This window comes from Lissotriton vulgaris, chromosome 1_1 (genome assembly GCF_964263255.1).
Source record: "Lissotriton vulgaris chromosome 1_1, aLisVul1.2, whole genome shotgun sequence".
Taxonomy (NCBI): Eukaryota; Metazoa; Chordata; class Amphibia; order Caudata; family Salamandridae; genus Lissotriton; species Lissotriton vulgaris.
Window position 1 is genome coordinate 2,102,580,193 of NC_141685.1, and position 23,524 is coordinate 2,102,603,716.

Consider the following 23,524-nt stretch of genomic DNA (forward strand, 5'->3'; position numbering starts at 1 on the left):
CTGGATGAAACTCAGGCAGGGGAGGCCTGGACAATAGGTTTCCTGTCCAGGGAGGTACTGGCACCTCCCCAGACAGGGGATTTGTGTATTGGGGCAGGGAGGGCTACATTCAGTGAATGCTTCTAGACACTGCATGGGGCACCAAGGTGCTCCATGCATAGCCCAGTTCAAACCGGTTGCTTGGGCACACAGCCCCAGCTCTAGCACGAAACTGGACAAAGGGAAAGGGGTGTAACCACCCCCCTTCTCAGGTCCACCCATAGGAGGGACCTGGCCAGGTAGTCCAGCCCCCATCCTTAGTATAAGTATAGGAGCTGTGTCCCTAGGACTTTAGATTACCCTGGACGAATCTTTGAAAGACATAGTCGACGTTCTATTCTGACTGGAAGACAGAAGCTATCTTCCTTGTGGTCAAGGAGTTACCACCCTGTTCAAACAGGCACCAACAGCAACTTCGCCGGTCTGCATTGTCGAGGCTCCCGTCGGATCCCGAAGACTCTGCGACACAGGAACTGGACTTCCAGACTTCTCTGACTCCGACCCACATCCACAGCAAAGCTGAGACAGGTGGCAGACACGAGAGACATGGGACCGGATACCCTGGACATCCTGCATTTTGCTACCGGCACTCCTTTCCTGAAGCCTCAGTAAGTTGTGCATTGGGGTACGAGAAGCCCCAGCCCCGAGCACCATTTGCACCGAAACCCAGGCCCCCACACTCCGTGAGGGTCCCGTGGACCCCGCCTTTGCATTTGAGCTCAACGTGTCTTCCCGGTTCCTTGCCCGTTGGCTAGTGAGCCCCCGAAAACCTTTTCTTTGAACTTCACTTGCTTTCCTGGTTGCTCCAGCTTCCTTGGAAAGGAGAAGCACCACAGACCTTGCTGGTCTGCAACAGAACCAATCTCGACATCCAGCGTGGGTTGCGGTTGCCAAGGCTTGTTGGGTCCAATCCGGATACCGACGCCGCAGTCATCTAGATCCATCGTGGGACAGCTCGAATCCAGCGCCTGGGCATCGCCGATGCCTCCTGGACCTCGTGGCTGAAGAGACCAGTTTGACCATTTCACCTGAAATCACCAGACATCGCCTGGTTCCTTCCTGGTCACTGGCTAGTGACTCAGACTCTGTCCCGTCTGCTTTCAGGTTCTTCAGATCTTCGATCCACCCTTGGATCCACCCGGACACTTTTCCTCTGGTCGCCTGCAGCACTTCTTTGCAGCTCTCCATTAAAAACAACGACAAAACCCGACACAAAAAGACACCTATGCACCCGACTTCCCTGGGTGAGGTAACACGAGTACTCCTGTGCTCCTGTGGGTCTTGACTCTCGAAGTGTCCTAGTTTAAAAGGGTTCCATCCTAGTCCATCCGGAAGTGTCCTTAAATCGTATCTTTGTAACTTTTACGATCTCCATAGAAAGTCAAGGGTAACCGGCGGCTGTGTTTAGACACTGCACGCGTCTCCCGTGGGCCTCCTACTTCCTAACCTTTGGTTGATTAGTGTATCAGCAGCGATTTCACAGGCCCCAGGCCTGCTTTCTAATTCTCTCGTGGTACTTATACCACTTTCTTAGTATATGGTTTGTGAGGCCCCTAGGGTATAACGTATATTGTGCAACTTATCGTATATTAACTGTGTGACTTGTATTTGACAAAGAGTGCAGAGGGGTTGTGTTTAGATTAAAAACATATATATTTGATATATACCTTGTGTGGTGTCCTTTCATTTGGTATTCAAGGGATTATAAATGGTAAAACAACTTGCTTAACTCACCTACTGAAGTCTTAGCCTGAAGACTGCTGGTTCATGCTACCACTAGGATAGCTTTCTATAAGGTTGACTTTACAACCACCATCACTAAGGGTCGATTAGACTGGTGCAAGGTGCCCGCTAGAACTAGTGGACATCATATGCCAGGCTAACTTCTCACATTGGTGTGCAGCGGTTGGGATAAGAGCTTGCAATTGTTTTACCAAATAATCTCGAGATATCATCTGAAAGACCATATCAAGGTACCTGGAGGTACATATAAATCAAGTCTTATATATACGTAAGTTCTACTGAACTCAGTAGTTGTAGGGGGTAAGGACTCAGCACACCCTGACTACAACTCCTAGAGAGGTTCTATTAGGAAACCAAATAGTGTAGGTAGGTGCACACACCACACTTCAGTAGAAAAAATTATCCTTGGAAGCAGGGCCTAGTGGACCTCTGCAAGAAGGCAACCAGAGGTTGCCTTCTAAGTATGACTCATTCACTTGTCAGGAATTGAGAAGCCTGTGTGCAGTCAGAAAGTTGAGACAAGGACAGAGTCCAACCTTTAACCACCTGGCAGATATCTTAGTGGCTCATGATGCATCAGACCCAGTTAGCCAAGGGGGTAGAGAGGGGGGCCATCTCTCAACAGAGGAGAATACAACTGGGGAAGATCCAGTGGTCTCTGATGATGATGCAGATGATGACCAGGATGAGGTTGATGAAACTGACCTGGGCAACACAGGACTATCTGAGAGTGGAGAGGGCCATGGTAGGCCCCCCTCTAACCTTCCAAGTAGGCCTAACAGTGGGAACAGAAGGCCCAGATCACTTTCCAGTGGTTCTGAGCATTCTGATTCCTTAGTAGGGTCCAATGCCTCTGGTCTGAGGAGGATGACTTTCCCTCAGAGGAGAGAGCATACAGCTCGAATGAAAGATGTCAAGCTGAGGATCAGGAGGAAAGAAGTTGCCCTTGCAAAAGAGACCCTAGCTCTTGAAAGAGAGGCAATTGTGTGGGCTAGAGCCCACTGGTGGCAGCAACCAGCTTAGAGATAGGGAAAGGTCTCATGACCATAGTGACCTGAACAAGATTGTCCCTCCCTATCAGATTAGGGATGACATCCACAAATGGATAACTGCTTTGGAGAGGGCTTGCAAAGTACAGCAGGTACCCCAACGTCAGTGGGCAGCAATCTTGTGGCTCTCCTTTGCAGACAAAGGAAGAGACAAGCTCCTCACTGTTAGAGAAGAGGATGCTGACAACTACTATGTCCTGAAGAGTGCTCTGATAGATGGGTTTGGCCTAACCACTGAGCAGTACAGGTTGCTGTTCAGGGATACCCAAAAAGACACAGACTCAGGACTGGACTGATTTTGTAGATTGTACTACTAAGGCTCTGGAAGGCTGGTTACTGGGCAGTAAAGTCAGTGACTATACAGGATTATATATTCTGATTATGAGAGAACAAATTCTTAACAACTGTCAAAACCAGTTATTGCATAAGCACTTGTTTGACTCTGATTTGACCTCTCCCCAAGAATTGGGAAAGAAGGCAGATAAATGGGTCAGAACCAGGGTGAAGCAGAAGGTACAGAACCAAGGTGGTGATCAGAAGAAGCACGACAAAATGGTGGGGAGAAAGCAAAAGACCAGAAGTCTTCTCAAGGTCCCCAAAAAGCTTCTAATGGTGGGGGTTCCCAACAATCTAAGAAGAAAGAAGGCCCAAAGAAACCTTGGTGCAAGATTTGTAAAGTAAATACTCACTGGACCAGTGATTGTGCCAAAAAGGAGACATCTCCAGCCACCATTGCCCCTAAGGCAACTGTTCCCCCTAGTTCAGCTCAAAGTGGTGGTTCTCAACAGAAGGGTGTAGTAGTGTTGACCCTGGGAACTGAGAGGGATTCTGGCCTAGTCAGAAAACCAACTCAAGCTGTTTTGATCTGTGATGGGGACACAATTCTGTCCTCTACTGCGAGTCCCAATAACTTGGGCAAGTAGTCATAGTCATATAACTGTATTCGGTTATTTGTAATAACAACCATAAAAGCATATTTCATAAAACATACATTAACACATACAATCAGAAAGAGTTTTTAAAAGCAACATGGAGCAAGAAAGTCACAAGCAGAATGTACTATAAAAATATAAATAATTATTATTTGCTAAAAATATATCTGTCAGTAGCACCGTTACCCCTCCATGCTTTTCCTAAATTTAAGTGCTAATTTTAGAAAGCTGCATACAAATAAAGTGCATTCACAACTTAACAGCTGAAGGTAATAAAGTGCGGGTCTGATTTGTGTAAAATTCAGTTTTTTGAGGCAAGGTTTTAAGTATAGCCTTCGTGGTACAGTGTAGTAGGGGCAAATAAAAAAGAAAGTGTGCCTGGTCTTGCGGAGACTTATCGTCGCAGCCGCAAGCCGGCAACACTTGACCACGATGGGTCTCCTTAGGTACAGCCAATAATAGGTGGAATAAGTCCAGGCGAAACCTCGTCAGCAGGAAACGGTCATAACCTGACATGGGCCATGACAGGTACGGTTCCATGAGCAAGGAGGTTTTTAGTAGCACGTGTTTCCCTACACTGCCTTTCTTTAGTTCAACATCCTCCCGAGCGAAATACCTGGATGTAATAAAGGTCTTCTTCACATTAATAACATCCAGCTTCGTAATGGATTCTGGGCTTGAGAAGAGTTCGGGCGCCCTAGTTCAGTAAAACAGTTACTTAAGTACTTAATCGAGGGAACTTTAAGCCTATTTTCCCATGTTAATGCTTCCCTCAAGATTTGCTGGGTAAGGGGTAGATCACTGTTTAACCAGCAGTTTAGCCAGCAAAGTAAAGGGTTTACGGCTATCTTGTCGCATAGGTAAGGCGTACCCAGCTCTTCATGTACAGAAAAATTTGCTGTTCCCCTTGGAACCCTCAGTACCAGTTTTAGGAAGTTGTTTTCTGCTATCTACAAGCCTCTTAATGAGGAGTGCCCCCATAACTCGCTACCATAGCATGCAATGGCAACGCTCTTGGCCTGGTAAAGTTGGAGCATAGCAGCCACCGGGCTATTGCCCATTTTTCATGCAAAGTCAAGTATTGCAGCATTTGCCCGGGTTACCTCCCCCATTTTCTTTTGTACCGCGGGTCCCCAGTTCAGTTTGTGGTCGAACAGGACACCGAGATAAGAAAATGTTTTTGTTACTGGGATTTTTTCCCCGTTAACATTGAGGGAGTATGGCTTTTTGTTACCTTGGCCTACCTTCATTACGTAGACTTGGGCAAGTACAGACAAACTCCTTTAATTAATGACAAAGTGGCTCAGGCCTACAGGGACACGTGTGCTAGTGTCACAATGGTAACGCCTGGCTTTGTGGACCCTGGACAGATCATACTATGTGAAAATTACCTAGTGACCAATACCAGCAATGTCACTACCACTCACAGTATGACAATTGTTAATTTCTTCTGGGGAGGGGTAACTGGCCTCAAAAGGTTGTGGTTAGCTCAGATCTCCCTGTAGAATGTTTTCTTGGAAATTGTGAGAAGTTAGCCTGGCATATGTTGTCCACTATTCAAGTGGGCACCTTGCACCAGTCTAAACGACCCTTATGGTGATGGTTGTAAAGTCAACCTTATAGAACAGCTATCCTTAGGCTAAAACTTCAGAGAGCATGTGACGCCAGCTGTTTTACCAAATATAATCCCTTGAATACCAAATGAAAGGACACCACACCAGGTATATATCAAATATATATATATATATTTTACTAACACATCCCCTCTGCACTCTTAATGAGGTCAGAGTTCGAGATACGTTACAAGTTACTCATTAAGCATACATACTATAAGCTGCACAAATACAATTCTGCCCTAGGGGCCTCACGAACCATATACTAAGTAAGTGGTATAAGAGCCACTTCAGGAAAGGTGAATAGGCCTAGGGAATCGCTGGGGCTACACTACAGGATTAAAGGTTTGGAAGTAGGAGACCCACGGGAGACGCGTGCAGTGTGGGAACACAGACACAAGTTACCATTGATTTACAATGGAGATTGAAGAAGTCACAAAGTTACTGATTAAGGACACTTCTGGGTGGACTACGGTGAAACCCCTTTAAACTAGGACACTTGGATAGTCAATACCCTTGGGAGCACCGTAATACTCGAGTTACCTCACCCAGGGAAGCCGGGTGCATAGGTGCCTTTTCGTGTCGGGTTTCGTCAATGCTTTCAATGGAGACCTGCAAAAGAAGTGCTGCAGGCGGCCGAAGAAAGAATGTCCGGGTGGATCCAAAGGTGGATCAAGGAGCTGAAGAACCTGAAAGCAGAGGGGACAGAGTCTGGGTCACTAGCCAGTGACCAGGATGGAACCAGGTGATGTTGCGATGCAAACAGGTGAAGAGGTGAAGCTTGTCTCTGCAGTCACGAGGACCAGGAGGCGTCGACGACGGCCAGGAGCTGGAGTTGAGCTGTCCCACGAAGGCTTTAGTTGACTGCGTTGTCGGTATCCGGATTGGACCCAACAAGACTTGGTAACCGCAACCCACGCAGGAAGTGAAGATTCGCTTCAGTTCAGACCAGCAAGGTCTGAGGAGCTTCTCTTTTGGAAGGCAGCTGGAGCAAGCCCAGAGCAACCAGGCAAGCGTTCAAAATTTAAAAGATCATCTTCAGGGGGCTCACTAGCCAACGGGCTAGCAACCGGGAAGACGCGTCGAGCTGAAATGCAGAAGCGGGCCCCACGCGGCACTCGTGGAGTGTGGAGGGCTGAGCTCTGGTGCAGATGTTGCTCGGGTCTGGGGATTCCCGTGCCCCAATGCACAACTGCGAGTTACCTCAGGAGTCGATGCAGTTAGCAATTTGCAGGATGTCCAGGGAGTCTGGTACCACGTCTCTCGTGTCTGCCACGGGTCTCAGCTTTGCTGTGGATGTGGGTCGGAGTCCAAGAAGTCTGGAAGTCCAGTCCTGAGTAGCTGAGTCGTCAGGTTCCGTTGGGAGCGTCGACAAAGCAAACCGGCAAGTTACTGGTGGTACCTGTTTGAACAGGGTGGTCACTCCTTGACCACAAGGGAGATCTTCTTCAGTCTTCTAGTCAGCATAGAATGTCGAAGTCCTAGAGTTTCATTTCGTAGATTCTTTCCAGGGTAATCTGATGTCTCTAGACACAGCTCCTAACTTTATACCAAACTAAGGGGCTGGATTACCTGCTAGGTCCCTCCTATGGGTGGACCTTGAGAAGGGGGTGGTTACACCCCTTTCTCTTTGTCCAGTTTCGCGCCAGAGCTGGGGCTGGAGTGCCCCGGCAACTGGTTTGAACAGGGCTATGCATGGAGCACCTTGTGTGCCCCAGGCAGTGTCTCATTTTGCAGCCCTCCCTGCCCCAATACACTAAAAGCGTATCTGGGGAGGTGCTAGCACCTCCCAAGGCAAGAAACCTATTGTCCAGGCCTCCCCTGCCGGAGTTTCGTCCAGCAGCAGGAGGTCAGACTCGTGTCTGTGGCAGCAGCATCCATTTTGTGATGCTGAGGCTCTGTTTAACTTTAACCGGGTAAGCAGTAACCAACATGTCTTCTCCCTCTAGAAGGGTGGAATGCCCCCCTCCCCCCCCCCGCTGCCAGAATTGGCGGGGGGGGCGGAAGGGTAGTATTCCAAAGCGTTTGACACCTTACAAGACATGCTTTGATAAAGCCAAACCAAAGTAAGCATTTAAACGCGAGGATTATAATACACTTAAGAGTATATGGTATGGCTATATCATAGAAGAGCTCTAAGGACATGGTTCTGAAAGCTGCAGAGGGGCTCAGCTCATGCTAGAGCACCCTCTCACATAAAACCAAGCACTCTGCCTCCAGAATTGTTAAGGCCTGCCATAGGAGTAACTTATAGGTACACATGTGTCTATATATATATATATATATATATATATTTTTTTTATTTATTTTATTTAATGCGATTTTATATAGCGCAAACTTTAGCCAAAGGTGTCAGAGCGCTTTACACAAGAACCAGTTGCAAAACATAAGGACTTAGGATTACATGCGTTACATAAAAGATACACACAGAAAAAAATTGCAAAAGTCACACAAGGAGAAGATACAAACAAAGGAAAATTGCAAATGTACAAGTAGTAAAGTCACTCAAGGAAGAGATGTAATGGATATACTCTAAGAGTCACATAGGAATGGTAGAGAGTACAAGGTCTACTGCATATACTAGTGATTAGAGTTATCTCTATATACATAGGGAGGGGATACAAATGGATACACTCTAAGAGTCACATAGTAATGGTAGAGTACAAAGGTCTACTGCATATACCAGTGATTAGAGTTATCTCTATATACATATATACACATAGTAGATTTTCTCAGGTCAATGTTATGTTATGTTATGTTAGTATGAATTTGTAGAGCGCACGTTCACCCTGGGGTTTCTTGGCGCTGTGTACCGCTGGGGAACCCGTCCTGGCTTTCCCTGTGAGATGGTCCCTATTGGGCATCCCCAAGGTGAAGCCAGGCATCCCCGGCAGCGAGGGGGCCGTTGAGGAGATTAAGCAAGCTATTGCCCAGAGTTGCAGAGTGGGACCCATGGTTAGAGAGACACCGAGGCGAGATTTATCGAGCCCGCTGACATTGGTTCCGTACCCTGCCGCGTCGGGAATTGAACCCTGGTCCCGGGCCGACCTCTGCTCCTGGGTCTGCCGCCTCTAACCGGTGAGCCACACTTCTCAAGACCAAAAAAAAAGGAGAGCAGAGTTCCATTAAGTGGGGTCAGAGGATCGTCAAGGGGTAAACGAGGGAAAAGGGTAAAGGACGAGGGAATGGACAAGATGGCGGGTCAGGGTCCAGAGAAAAACGGCCGAGAGCAGCAGGAAAATGGCGGCCAGGACAAAAGAAAAAGTAAAGAGGTCCATGAGAGTCCTTGCTGGTTTGTTGACTGTTGGCTGGCGGTCACTGCCGCTTTTCCTTGGGCCGCTTTATAAATCAAGAATTGGATGTCCCGCGGTTCCCCTGCCTCGAGCTGCAGCTTGAAGGAGGCTTTCCCTCTGTTGTCACGCTGCGCTCTCTACCGTGGCTGGAGAGCTCACCCTCACGCTGCGCCCGGACTGACCTGTGTGCGTCCTCAGCTGAGCCTTCAGGTGCAAGGACTTGCCGTGCACATTGCCGCAGCCGGGGTCGGGGCACTTGTGCTTCTTCTGGGGCATCTACGGGTCGCTCGGGTCCCTCCTATGCTTGGTGTTGAGTGCTTTTGGGTGCCCTGCGCCCGCGGCGGTCACGGAGAGGTCGCTGGGCGGCGAGGGACATCGCATCTGTCCCCGGGCTCCCCTCCCCCCGCCGGGCCGGGGCTGTGCTGGTTCAGGTGTGCCAGGATGCTGGCCACGTCCAGGTATACTATATCTAAGCAAGGGGTGATTACATCACCTTGCCCAGGCTGAGTGATCAGCCTGTGGTGTCAGTTTGGATGGCCAGCCAGGGGTGGCATAATACATGCTGCAACCCCTGGTAGGCCTTGGATGCACCCATGCCCTGGGTACCTATGGTACACTATACAGGGGCTCACAAAGGTGACCCAGTACCCAATCAGGTATGTACCTAAAGTACATGGAGTCCATTTAACAGAGACAGCAGATAGTTGACCTGGGATCCTGCTATTCAGGGCCCCAGGCTAAGTCAAAACACAGCTAAACACTAGGCAAAAAGTTGGGGTAACCATATAGTCAGATATCCACCTTCCTACAGAAATGACCTGGAGACTTCAGCTTGGGCTGAAGTGGCGTATAGGACCCATGCAGAAATGTTAGGGATATCAGCACATGTCCTTGCTGTGACTAGGTCACAGGTCAGAAATTGCAACACTGAATGGGCACTGGATTCTGGAACAATGGACCAGTTGCCTACCAGGAGGAGATGCAGTAGAGTTAAGGCAGTGCTTTCCCCCTTGCCTCAGGAAGAGGATCAGCCTTCTCAGGAAGCTGATTGTGAGACCCAGGAGGAAACTGTCCTAGAAGAGCTCTAGCCTGATCAGGTTGAGTTTCGTGGGACAAGGGCACTCTCCGGGGCAGATCTCAGGCAGGCGCAGTTGGACTGCCTTTCTCTTGAACCCCGCAGACAGCAAGCTGCTGCTGAGGTTGCAGGGAATGCTAGTGGGACCCATAACGTTTATTGGGATGATGGGCTCCTGTATTCAGAGGCTAGAGACCCCAAGCCTGGAACTTCCAGAAGGTTGGTCATACCTTTGGCATTCAGGGGCTTCCTTCTCACACTAGCCCATGATATTCCCCTTGAAGAACATCTTGGCCAGAACAAGAGTTGGGACAGGCTTGTCTCTCACTTTCACTTGCCTCATATGTCAGAGGATACCAAGGAGTTTTGTCGCTCCTGTGTCACCTGCCAAGCCAGTGGCAAATCAGGTGGCACCACAAAGGCCCCCCTTATACCACTACCTGTGGTGGGGGTTCACTTTGAACATGTAGGGATTGACATTGTTGGACCAATGGCTCCCCAAACCGCCACTGGGCACAGGTTTATTCTGGTGGTAATGGATCATGACACCAGATACCCAGAAGCAATTCCACTTAGGACCACAACAGCACCCGTAACGGCAAGAGCCCTCCTGGGAGTTCTCAAGAGTGGGCTTTCCTAAGGAGGTTGTCTCAGACAGAGATGCAAGCTTTATGTTTGGATACCCAATTGTAATGTGGAAGGAGTGTGGAGTGAACTACAAGTTCACCACACCCTATCATCCACAGTGCAATGGTCTAGTTGAAAGATTTAACAAGACCTTAAAGGGCAAGATTAAGGGTCTCCCTGAAAAGCTTAAGCGGAGATGGGACATCCTGCTGCCCTGCCTTTTGTTTGCTTACAGAGAGGTCCCACAGAAGGAGGTTGGCTACAGCCCTTTTGAACTTCTGTTTGGGCATCCTGTAAAAGGACCCCTTTGTCTGGTGAAGGAGGGATGGGAGTTACGTCTCAAACCTCCCAAACAAGACATTGTGGACTATGTACTTGGTCTTCACTCCTGGATGGCTGAGTACATGAAAAAGGCATCCAAAAACCTTGAGGCTAGTCAGGTATTGCAAAAGGCCTGGCATGACCAAAAGGCTGTGCATACTGTTTACCAGCCAGGACAGAAAGTGTGGGTGTTGGAGCCTGTGGACCCAGCAGCTCTCTAAGACAAGTGGAGTGGACCCCACACTATTGTTGAACAGAAGGGGGAAGTCACCTATTTGGTTGACCTTGGAACTCCCAGGAGCCCCCACAAGGTGCTTCATGTCAATAGATTGAAACCATATGTTGGCAGGGCAGACATGGGCTTGCTCATGGCTACTGATGAGAGACAGGAGGAAGAGAGTGACCCTCTCCCAGACCTGCTTTCTCAGAATCCTGATGATGGTTCAGTTGATGGTGTAGCCTTGGCAGGCAGCCTCACTAACCAACAGCAGCAGGACTGCAGACAAGTTCTACAGTCCTACAGACATAGGTTTTCACTGACTCCAAGTCAGACTACCTGGTGCACTCATGAAGTGGACACTGGGAACAGTCTGCCGGTTAAAAGTAAGATTTACAGGCAACCAGATCATGTCAGGGACTGTATCAGGACAGGGGTCCAAAGGATGTTGGATTTGGGAGTCATTGAGCCCTCCGAGAGCCCTTGGGCCAATCAGACCCACAGACTAGCTGTTCTCTCTCTAAATTGATACCCTGTACTTTAGGTACATACCAGATTGGTTACTGGGTCACCCTTGTGAGCCCCTGTATATGGTACCTTAGGTACCCAGGGCATAGGTGCACCCTAGGCCTACCAGGGGCTGCAGCATGTATGGTGCCACCCCTGGTTTGCCTTCCAAACTGGCACCACAGGTCTGTTCACACAACCTGGGTAAGGTGGTGTAATCACCCCTTACTTAGATATAGTATACGTATATCTACCTTTACATATAGACACATATACACATATAAGCCACTCCTATGGTAGGCCTCGACCATCCAGGAGGCAAAGTGCTTGGTTTTATGTGAGAGGGTGCCCTAGCATGAGCTGAGCCCCTCTGCAGCTTTCGGAACCATCTCCTTATAGCTGTTCTATGATATAGCCATACCATATACTCTTAAATGCATTATAATCCTTGCGGCTAATGCTAACTTTGGTTTGGCTTTATCAAAACATGGAATGTAAGGTGTCAAACACTTTGGAATACTACCCGCCCCCGCCAGTTCTGGCGGCGGGGGTAGCATTCCACCCTTCTTGAGGGAGAAGACATGTAGTTACTAGTTTACTGGGTTAAAGTTGAACAGAGCCTCAGCATCACAAAATGGATTCTGCTGCCACAGACACGAGTCTGACCTCCTGTTGCTGGATGAAACTCTGGCAGGGGAGGCCTGGACAATAGGTTTTCTGTCGAGGGAGGTGCTGGCACCTCCCCAGACAGGCGTTTTGTGTATTGGGGCAGGGAGGGCTGCATTCAGTGAATGCTTCTAGACACTGCCTGGGGCACACAACGTGCTACATGCATAGCCCATTTCAAACCGGTTGCTGGGGCACACAGCCCCAGCTCTAGCGCGAAACTGGACAAAGGGAAAGGGGTGTTACCACCCCCTTCTCAGGTCCACCCATAGGAGGGACCTAGCCAGGTATTTCAGTCCCTATCCTTAGTATAAGTATAGGAGCTGTGTCCCTAGGACTTTAGATTACCCTGAACAAATCTTTGAAAGACATATCCTGGACCTTCGACATTCCATTCTGACTGGAAGACGGAAGCTATCTCCCTTGTGGTCAAGGAGTGACCACCCTGTTCAAACGGGCACAAACAGCAAACTCGCCGGTCTGCATTGTCGAGGCTCCCGTCGGACCCCCAAGACTCTGCGACATAGGAACTGGACTTCCAGACTTCTCTGACTCCGACCCACATCCACAGTAAAGCGGAGACCCGTGGCGGACACGAGAGACGTCGGACTGGACACCCTGGACATCCTCCAATTTGCTACCTGCACTCCTTTCCTGAAGCCTCATTGGGGTACGAGAAGCCCCAGCCCAGAGTACCATTAGCACCGAAGCCGAGGCCCCACACTCCGCGAGTGTCCGGTGGGCCCCGCCTTTGCATTTGAGCTAGACGCGTCTTCCCGGTTCCTTGCCCGTTGGCTTGTGAGCCCCCGAAGGCTCCAGCTTCCATGAAAAGGCGAAGCGCCACAAACCTTGCTGGTCTGCAGCAGAACCAATCTCGACATCCTGCGTGGGTTGCGGTTGCCAAGGCTTGTTGGGTCCAATCCGGATACCGACACCACAGTCATCTAGATCCATCGTGGGACAGCTCGAATCCAGCGCCTGGTCATCATCGATACCTCCTGGACCTCGTGGCTGAAGAGACAAGTTTGACTACTTCACCTGAAATCACCCGACATCGCCTGGTTCCTTCCTGGTCATTGGCTAGTGACCCAGACTCCTACCTTTCTGCTTTCAGGTTCTTCTGATCTTCGATCCACCCTTGGATCCACCCGGACACATTTCCTCTGGTCGCCTGCAGCACTTCTTTGCACCTCTCCATTAAAAACGACGACGAAACCAGACACGAAAAGACACCTATGCAACCAGCTTCCCTGGGTGCGGTAACACGAGTACTCCGGTGCTCCCGTGGGTCTTGACTCTCGAAGTGTCCTAGTTTAAAAGGGTTCCATCCTAGTCCATCCGGAAGTGTCCTTAAATTGTATCTTTGTAACTTTTACGATCTCCATAGAAAGTCAATGGTAACCCGCGGCTGTGTTTAGACACTGCACGCGTCTCCCGTGGGCCTCCTACTTCCTAACCTTTGGTTGATAAGTGTAGCCCCAGCGATTCCACAGGCCCCAGGCCTGCTTTTTAATTCTCTAGTGGTACTTATACCACTTTCTTAGTATATGGTTTGGGAGGCCCCTAGGGCATAACGTATACTGTGCAACTTATCGTATATTAACTGTGTGACTTGTATTGTATTTTTACCTCTGGCCTCAAAGAGTGCAGAGGGGTTGTGTTTAGATTAAATACATATATATTTGATATATACCTTGTGTGGTGCCCTCTCATTTGGTATTCAATGGATTATAAATGGTAAAACAACTTGCTTAACTCGCCTACTGAAATCTTAGCCTGACGACTGCTGGTTCATGCTACCTCTAGGATAGCTTTCTATAAGGTTGACTTTACAACCACTATCAATAAAGGTCAATTAGACTGGTGCAAGGTGCCCACTAGAACTAGTGGACATCATATGCCAGCCTAACTTCTCACAGTGCCTAAGGGGTATAAGGGAACATGAGTTGGGGGAGGAGCAGAGATGGTCTGATATCGGTCGAGAAGCCACAAAATAGCCTTGACTTGGACCGGGGACACAAGTGTTTGTTTTTTCTGTTTTGATCGTTAGAAAATTTATGTTGGAACTGTAGTGAGGTGCATGGAGTGCCCAGAAAAGGATACCCCAACATATGAAAGGAGGACTTCCTTGGCTTTATGTCTCCTTAAATGGTTTTTTTTTTAGTTTCCCTCACCACCCCCCCTATCCTCCCCCTCCCCTACCTCTACTCGAGCACGGTCCCAAAAGGAATTCATTCACATTTGTTCTCACTGGGTTTTGGTGATGCCATTACAGAACTGGAGAGAAAGTAGGTTTGGGTAACTTACCACCACTCTTTTCTTCTTTTTGAGGATCCTGGGGGAGACGATCCAGAGGGTGAAGTTGACGCTAAAAGAAGAAGAGGACTACATCCTGACAAATTGAGAGACTGCCACCTGATTATTATTATTATTATGTTTCTTATATAGCGCCTGAATCGACCCCCGAAGGGGTATCTCCGCGCTTGCCTTGGGAACCCGTCCTGGCTTTTCCCTGTGAGATAGCCCCTACAGGGCATCCCCAAGGTGAAAGCCAGGCATCCCGCCGCGGCGGGGCCGTTGTGGAGATTAAGCAAGCTTAATGCCCAGAGTTGCAGAGTGTGAACCCATGATTAGGTCAGGCACCGAAGGGAGAATTATCGAGTCCATGGACATTTGAGCTCAAGACCCTGCCGCGTCGGGAATTGAACCCTCGTCCCGGGTCTGACCTCTGCTTCAGGGTCTGCCTGCTCTAACCAGTGAGCCACACTTCACTTTGTGACGTTTACTTCAAATAAAATAACAAAAGCACATTGTCCCTACAGGAAACATTTGAACAATATTAAACATTTATAATAATGTCATGTACATGAACATTTAGTCTGAATGACCATAGAAAATAAATGTAAATATACCTGAATGTATCAAAACGGTATATTTTTAATTCTTTTTATTCCACTTGGGGTATCGTCAACAAATTATTATCTGGCATCAAACATACTACCAAAAAAGTCATACATAATTTCACAGGAGTATATAAAACACCTTTCGCATGAGTATATGGATAATCAAAAAACGTCACAGTCGGGCGTCCGGAGACTTAGCGCGACTGGCTCCCTCTTTTTCGAGCAAATTCGTGGCTCGTTTCGACATGACCCTTTTTTGGCTTGTTTATCACATTCTACAATGTCTGATTTACTAGAAATATGTATATGTGCAACTCTTTTGTCCTGAAGATGGTCCCAAGGATCAACGGGGGACCGAAACGTCGATGCCCAGCATTGTTTCGCATATTTGTCAAATACACTGGATGTTAATATGACTATATGTTATGTTTAATTCCCATCAATATGGTTTTTTGATTATCCATATACTCATGCGAAAGGTGTTTTATATACTACTGTGAAATTATGTATGACTTTTATGGTAGTATGTTTGTTGCCAGATATTGATTTGTTGGCGATACCCCAAGTGGAATTAAAAAAATTAAAAATTAAAAATTTTGATATATTCACATTTATTTCCTGTGGTCATGCAGACTAAATGTTCATGTACCTGACATTATTATGAATGTTTAATATTGTTCAAATGTTTCCTCTAGGGACAATGTGCTTTTGTTATTGAATATATCCAGTCCCAAGGGGATTATTAGGTGGCTCTTTTTGATATATGGTAATTCAAATAAAAGCCACAATTGATAACCACATGCGGACTCCTAGATTCTGTTTCCGCCCATCCCTCCCACACCCCCCACTCCTCGTTTCTTTCTTTTCTGTGGGAATGTTTATTATGTTGAACACTAACACATGGAAGGTGTAATTCCTTTCAAGAACATAATGCTGACAATCATCTTATTATTGTTTTATGTCTAAAATATAAATAAAAAATGATTTGTTGAATGTTGTATACAACAAAATAAACACACACACAAAAAATTATACAACATGGAACTAAGTGTTTTCTGATGCACTGAAGACCTAATCATACTGGCTTTTGTTTCCTGTACGTTTCCCGAAAAAAAAAAGAAAAGACAATACATGACTATTATTACAACCACTCTCTGATCTTACCATATGAGAGAGAAAGCACTGTTGCATGATTCAAATACTTAGGTACAGATTACCTAAGTGATTAGAAAAAGCTCACGAGGCCCAGCCATACAAGGCTGCAAGAATACCACAATTTGGATTTTAAAGTGCAAACAAATGAACCTATTCAATACCACTCACGATAACTAGTTATACTGTGGTTCACCTTTGACTGCTTCAAAATGAAATTCCATAAGTGCAAGTATGCAGTTTCTCAAATGGTGGGAAACTAGAGGTCCTCCAGCTCAAGGTCTGCTAGTCTTTTCTATCAGAGAGGATTGATCGAGTCCACAGCCTGGTAAGCCAAACCAAAGGAAAATGATTGAGAATAAAAAGTCAAACATTACTACTACTTTTCTTACGTATTTTCCACTTGGTCTTGGTCTTTTATAGGCACCAGTGCATCTTTTATTATATTGCTCCTACGTACTGCTGATATCTGACATCACATGCAGGGAGCATTTGATGTTCTCAAGCGTTTCGAGTTGCTATGACCTCCTCTTGGAGAAATGAGCTGCAGGATGGTGCAGTCAATGCCAAGCAAGCTTGTTAGGGAAGAAGATATGATACACTATAGCTGCTTCTTTTGTTTCCTGGTGAGCGGCCTTCTCCCATGACATTACCTGAATACTTGTATTGTTGATACACTTGTTCATACATAAAAATTATTATTTTTTAAATCACAGGGGTTGGTAAAACAATCAGCAAAAGAAGCAATGTATGCCCTATGGGGATACAAGTGCAAAATGTTCTGAATGGGAGAGCAACAATTAAGGGAATTCCACATACCAACATGTGATGCATCAAAGTGGTTAATAAAGCTGATTTGTATACACATGGTTGGCTGAAAACCTATAAACAATAAATCATTGAATACAAATACATGTCAACAAACGACTGTGTAACATACCTCTCCATATTTTTCAAAGAAGGTATTTTTATGCCTGTGCACTGTATCAATAACCCTTGTCAGAATTTGAGGGAGTCGGTCTCTGATGGTAACGTATGCGAAAGACCTACAGTAAAAAAGGCAAAAAATCACTGATACAGGCAATTTAAATATATAAATTACCCCCAACAGACCACAAAGAGTGTTTTTTTCCATATATCTTAAAAATGAAAGCTTTCTGATGCTGAGCTACTAGAATTTAGCAAGACAGTGTGTCTATCTAGCTATTGCACCTTGATGCAGCCAGTGGTGTACACCTGGTAATGAATTACTGAAGTTCAGACAGGTGGCGACGGACAGATCTACCCAATCACATGAGAAAACATTTCTGACAAGTTATAGTCTGCAGACCCATGCTGGCAAGTTCACAGAATAGAGATATGCCTACCTTGTTTCTGGTGTGGCATCAACAAAGCAACCGTGACAGCAACACAATGATTTAACAAGTTTGGAAGAGCATAGGTATACTGATCAATGACTGGCTCAACGGTTTTAAAGAAGCAATAACTAAAGCAGGACTTATATAAAAATAAAAGAAACCTAAAAAAGAATACAAACATTTGGAAATGGTTGTCTAACTGACTCAAACTACTGCTTTTAATTCCAACTTTTTGCCTACATTTTCAGGGATTTCATACTCGAGTAATCACACACAATAAGCAAATACAGAACATCAATGACACAGGATCGGAATATGAGTAACCACAATATTGGTTAATTATAACTGCTGTTACATCAGTCTCTTTTTTACTGGAAAAAGAGTCAAATAACAGAAATGTCTCTGCTATAAAATGTCTGCTATTGGAAAATAAATAGATTAATTCATGAAGAAACAAGTTACTTACCTGTAACTTTAGTTCTCCAGTATTGGTAACTTTCATAGATTCCCATTGCTTGTATCATTCCCCGTCGTCGGAATGGGAGCCTCGGTAATAATATATATATATATATACCTAGGTAAATACACCCTAATAGGTGTAAAAAAGGTAAAAAATTTAGGCCTAGGCCTCATTATCTTTTGCAGCCTATTGCTGTCATTATGTAAAAAGACCCAAAGTCCCCTTAGCAACCAATCAGATCAGCCTCACCCTGTAGAACCTTCCTGAGAAAGCTCAGAGCCTCAGATTTTCGTAGCCGTTGCTTTGCCACATAATCACCTAGCCCTAAAGTGAGCTTTCCCAGGGGAGGCGGGTGGGCGCATGGGAATCTATGAAAGTTACCAATACTGGAGAACTAAAGTTACAGGTAAGTAACTTGTTTCTTACTCCAGTATTGGAACTTTCATAGATTCCCATTGCTTGTATCAGAGTAGATAGCAGTTAGCATACCTCAAACATTTCGTGCACAGTATAGAATCATTATCAGCCAATGACCTCACAGATTATAACAACTATAAAGCAGTAACAAAGCATAATAAACGAAATGTTTGAAAAAACAGGAGGAGGGAAGAGAGGAAAGCTCACCTCTTATTGGAAGAGATTTCTCAGGACTGCCTGTCCTACAGCCGAATCCTCCTTTGCAGCCGCCTCCAGGCAGTAATGTCTCGTGAAGGAGTGCGTACTGCTCCAGGTGGCTGCTCTGCAAATGTCCTTTATGGATACTCCAGCAAACAGTGCCGCTGATGCTGAGACCGACCTTGTGGAATGTGCCTTCACCTGTCCTTGTAAAGGTTTGCCTGCCGCCTGGTGGCAGAACCGGATCGCACTAGTTATCCATCTAGATATCCCTTGTTTTGACAAAGGAAATCCTTTCCTTGGGGCTCCGAAAGCCACAAACAGTTGGGGTGTTTTTCGAAATCCAGCTGTGCGTTGTAGATAAAATTTCAAACATCTCTGAACGTCCAGAGAATGAAGTGTCCTCTCAGCCTGGGTTGAAGGCCGAGGAAAAAAAGATTTCAAAACCACTGGCTCGTTAAGATGAAAGTCTGTCGGTACCTTCGGAATGAACTTGGGGTTCATCCGCAGGATAACTGTATCATTCTTGAACTGTAAGAAGGGTTCTTTGATGGTTAAAGCCTGAAGCTCTCCTACTCTCCTTGCAGAGGTGAGTGCCAAAAGAAGCGCCACTTTCCATGATAGGAACTTCAGGTCCGCTTTATGCACTGGCTCAAATGGCGGTCTCATTAGCTGAGCCAGGACCACATTCAAGTGCCACACCGGAGGTGGGGGCCTAACTGGCGGGAAAACTCTAAACAGTCCTTTCAGGAATTGTTTGATTACTCTCGCTGATAATAGAGAGGGACCCGATCTCGTTCTCCTATACCTGGAAATAGCTGCCAAGTGGACCTTGATAGAAGCATGAGCCAGACCTGCTTGTGCCAATGAAAGAATATATGGTAAGAGTTGATGCGGAGCTGACGAGAAAGGATGTACTTTTTCCCTCTGACACCACAAATGGAACCTCTTCCATTTCGCTCTATATGTCTTATTAGTGCTAGGGGCTCGTGCCTGTGCCAAGATGGTCCTGCATTCTTCCGGGATGTTTAAATCCTTAAACTCTCTGTATTCAGGAGCCAAGCCGCCAACTGAAGCGAGCTCGGGTTCGGGTGAAGAACTTGGCCGTTGTACATAGACAGAAGTGTCAGTTTGGGTTGCAGATGAATGGGTGGTGTCTCTGATAGGAGAAGCAACTCCGTGTACCAAAACTGGCGAGCCCAGGCAGGCGCTATTAGTATCATCCTGCACCTGTCCATCTTGAGTTTCTTGAGGACTCGAGGAATTAGGGGAAATGGCGGAAAGGCGTAAACAAACGCGCCTGACCAGGACATCGAAAGGGCATTCCCCAGTGACCCTCGATGGTGTTCCCTGCTTGCGTAACACCGGCATTTCTTGTTCCCCGGTGTTGCAAACAGGTCGATCGCTGGGGTCCCCCAACGGGAGAAGATGTCCTTGATCACTGCGTCCTCCAATTCCCACTCGTGCGAGACTGCTCTCAGGCGGCTTAGCGTATCCGCCTTCGTGTTGCATACTCCTGGAAGGTGTTCTGCTACGAGTGTGATGTTCTGCGCTATCGCCCATTCCCACAGTATTTGGGCTTCCTGTGAAAGCAGTGGCGATCTTGTGCCTCCCTGCTTGTTGACGTAATGCATTGCGGTGGTGTTGTCCGTCCGCACCAGGATTGCTGAATCTGTAATCCTTGGGAGGAAAGCCAACATTGCCAGTCGAATAGCTCTTAACTCCAGAACGTTGATATGTAGATGACGTTCTTCCTGAGTCCAGTGACCACTGACCTGGAGGTCTTGCATGACCGCTCCCCAACCTTGAAGAGAAGCGTCCGTGGTAATGACCTGAGGAGCCCTTGCAGCCTTGAAACTGAGTCCCACAGTGAGGTGAGATCTTTTCATCCACCATGAAACCGACCGTTTCATCCGCTGGGTTATCGCCACCCTGTCGTCGAACGAACCTTCCACTTGTCTCCACTGAAGGTCCAGCTCCTCCTGCAGGGGGCGCATTCGCAGTCTGCAATGCGGAATCAATTGAATACAGGATGAAATCGACCCTAGAAGAGATTTGTACATCCTGACTGTCATCCAACTTCTCTTTTGGCAACGGGTGGCTGACGATATGAGTTTCATCTGTCTCTCTTCCGATGGGAAGGCTTTGCACTCCTGAGTATTGAGTATCGCTCCCAAGAACTTCACCGTACTTGCAGGCTGAAGAACTGACTTTTCCTTGTTGAGTTGTAAACCCAGATGAATAAAGAGGTTCAAGCACGTGTCCACTGCCTTCGATGCCTCTTGCAAGCTTGGGGCCTTCAGCAGCCAGTCGTCTAAGTACGGGAATACTTCCAGCGACTGTCTTCTCAGAAATGCTGCTACCGGTGCCAGCACCTTTGTGAATATCCGAGGAGCGGACTTTAATCCAAATGGGAGCACCATGAACTGGAAGTGACTCTTGCCTACTGTAAAGCGAAGGAAACGTCTGTGAGCTGGATGGATCGGGATATGAAAATAGGCATCTTCCAGGTCTAATGTTGCCATGTAGTCGCCTGGGTTCAAGAGGCGCAATATGTCCTGGAGTGAAATCATCCGAAACGATAGTTTCGTGAGATAGGTGTTGAGCTCCCTCAAGTCCAGGATAGGACGCCACTTTTGTTTTGTCTTTCGGATCAGAAAAAATCTGGAATAGAAACCTTCTCCCCTTTGTGATAGGGGAACACGCTGGATCGCCCCTTTTTGAAGCATTTGTTGAGCTTCCTCTTGAAGAAGGTTCAGATGGCTGGAAGTAGCGGCGTGGGGAGCTCTTGTAGGTGGAAAGTCCTGGAATTCTAGAGTATGCCCATTTCGGATGATATTTAATACCCACTGATCCGATGTAATCTCTTCCCAGCTGCTCAGATGTTGTGATATCCTGCCGCCCACTGGAGATCCCAGAAGCGGAGGAACAGTTGGCAGAGTCGGGAGGCCGCTATTGACGCTTGCCAGCGTCCTTGCCCTGACGCCCCTGTCGTCCACGAGCGTTCTGGCGAGAGAAAGACTGGGATTGCGACTGCCTCTGATAGTATTGATTGCCGTACTGGGGCCTGTAAGACTGCGACTGCTGTGAATATCGCTGTTGCTGATAACCTCCTCTAGGTGAAGAGAAACCTCTTCCTCGTGCTCCACGGAACGGTGTCTTTCTATATTGCAGGTTCCCCAGAGCCCTTGCTGTCTCTGTGTCCTTCTTTATACCCTGTAGGGTATCGTCGACATGTTTCCCAAACAACATGTCCCCGTCGAAGGGCAAATCCAAAATCCTATTCTGGACCTCTGGCCGGAAGTATGTAGCTCTCAGCCATCCTTGTCGCCGAAGAACCGCTGCACTGCCTAGGGCACGGAAAGAGATAGTGGCGATGTCCATCGCGCAGTCAATCATTTCCGAAGAGGAACGTTGTCCCTCTTCCAGAAGTTTCTGTGCTTCCGCTTTCTGGTCATCCGCTAGCAGATTCACATAGTGTGCCACATCACTCCACATCTGGCGGTCGTACCTTGCTAGGATCGCCAAGGCATTCGCCGCTCTGACCAGCAAGCTAGCCATCGACGAAAAACGCTTCCCAGCGTTGTCCAACCTTCTACCCTCCTTATCCGGCGGAGTCGTGAGGGTGGCCGAAGGATTCCGCGATTTCTTCTGTGCCGCCTGCGATATGACCGAGTCAGGTCTAGGTTGTCCAATCAAACAGGCGGGACTGTCATCTGGAGCTTTATATTTTTTCTCCAAGCGCGGAAGAGTTGGAATGACCGTCGCTGGGGTCTGCATCACTTTCTTCCCTTCCTCCCATATGTGCTCCACAATGGGAATCGAGCGCACGGCCTTACGGTATGCCTCTTTGAAATCGTATAAAAAACAATCTGTAGATGTTGTCGGCATCGCTAACTTAAAGCGCGCTGTGGCTCTTTCCATCAGGCTGAAGAAACCTCCTACATCAGCCGGAGGCGAATCGACCGGGTCTGGCACTGGTGAAGCCGGATCCGGAGCAATATATTGGTTCCATTCACTCTCTTGATCTTGGTTTTGCCCCGTTTCCTCTTCATCCGAGGTATCCACTTGGACTTGCGGAGGATATGCCCTCTCATGTTCTTCCTGTGCAGGCCGCACTGACTGTGCTGCCACCACCTGCGGTTGAACCTGTGCTTGACCTTCCACAGGTTGCGACCCCTTCTTGCTCCTATACTCCTCCAGCATAGCCCTCAAGTCTGTCAAAAGACTTATAGGCATCGATACCATGCCCTGCTGTGGTTGGGTATCTTGGTATGCAACCTGTCTCTCTGGCCGCTGTTCCTTTTGATAATAATATTCCTCATCCAAATCCGAATCATGGTATTTCAGATTCAATTGTGATGGACTGTAAGCGTCCCCATACATCTCATTTTCCTCTTCTGAGTAGTCATCTTCATCCAACAAAAGGGGTGGAGGTAATGATGGTACCTTCCTTGGAGAAGTCATATCTGGGGTTATCCTCCTCCTTCTGATGTTCTCTGGCGCTCCTGTCGTCAACGGCGTTGAAAACAAATCCACCGTTTCTATATTCTGAATCGTCGTCGACGGCATCGTCGACGAGAGTCCCTTCACCGTCGACGGCATCGTCGACGGAACCATCATCGTCGTCGGGTTCACCGTCGACGGGATCGTCGACGGAACTGTCATCGTCGACGGGTCCATCGTCGACGGGCTCGTCGACGGAGCTGTCGTCGTCGACGGGCTCACCGTCCTCGTCGACGGGATCGTCGTCATCGAGATTGCCACCGTCGACGGAATAGTCATCGTCGACGGGATGGTCTTCGTCGACGTGGTGGTCACCGTCGACGTGGTCATCGTCGACGACGCCGTCGTCGATCCAGTCTTCGTCGACGGAATCGACATCGAGGTCCTCGTCGACGCTCTCGTCGTCGTCCTCGTCGTCGCTGGATGGCTCGTCGACGACTGAGGAGAC

General features: G+C 47.6%; 1 protein-coding gene across 2 annotated transcripts in view; it reads right to left on the reverse strand.

The window, feature by feature from the left end:
• The window catches only part of DCPH1 (damage control phosphatase 1), a 251,403-nt gene that overhangs the window by 110,698 nt on the left and 117,181 nt on the right, over positions 1-23,524 (reverse strand). For both annotated transcript variants that reach the window (XM_086921320.1, XM_086921328.1), the window contains one exon: positions 17,078-17,183. In XM_086921320.1, coding sequence (XP_086777446.1) covers positions 17,078-17,183 — 106 coding nt within the window. The remainder of the gene's footprint in view (positions 1-17,077; positions 17,184-23,524) is intronic.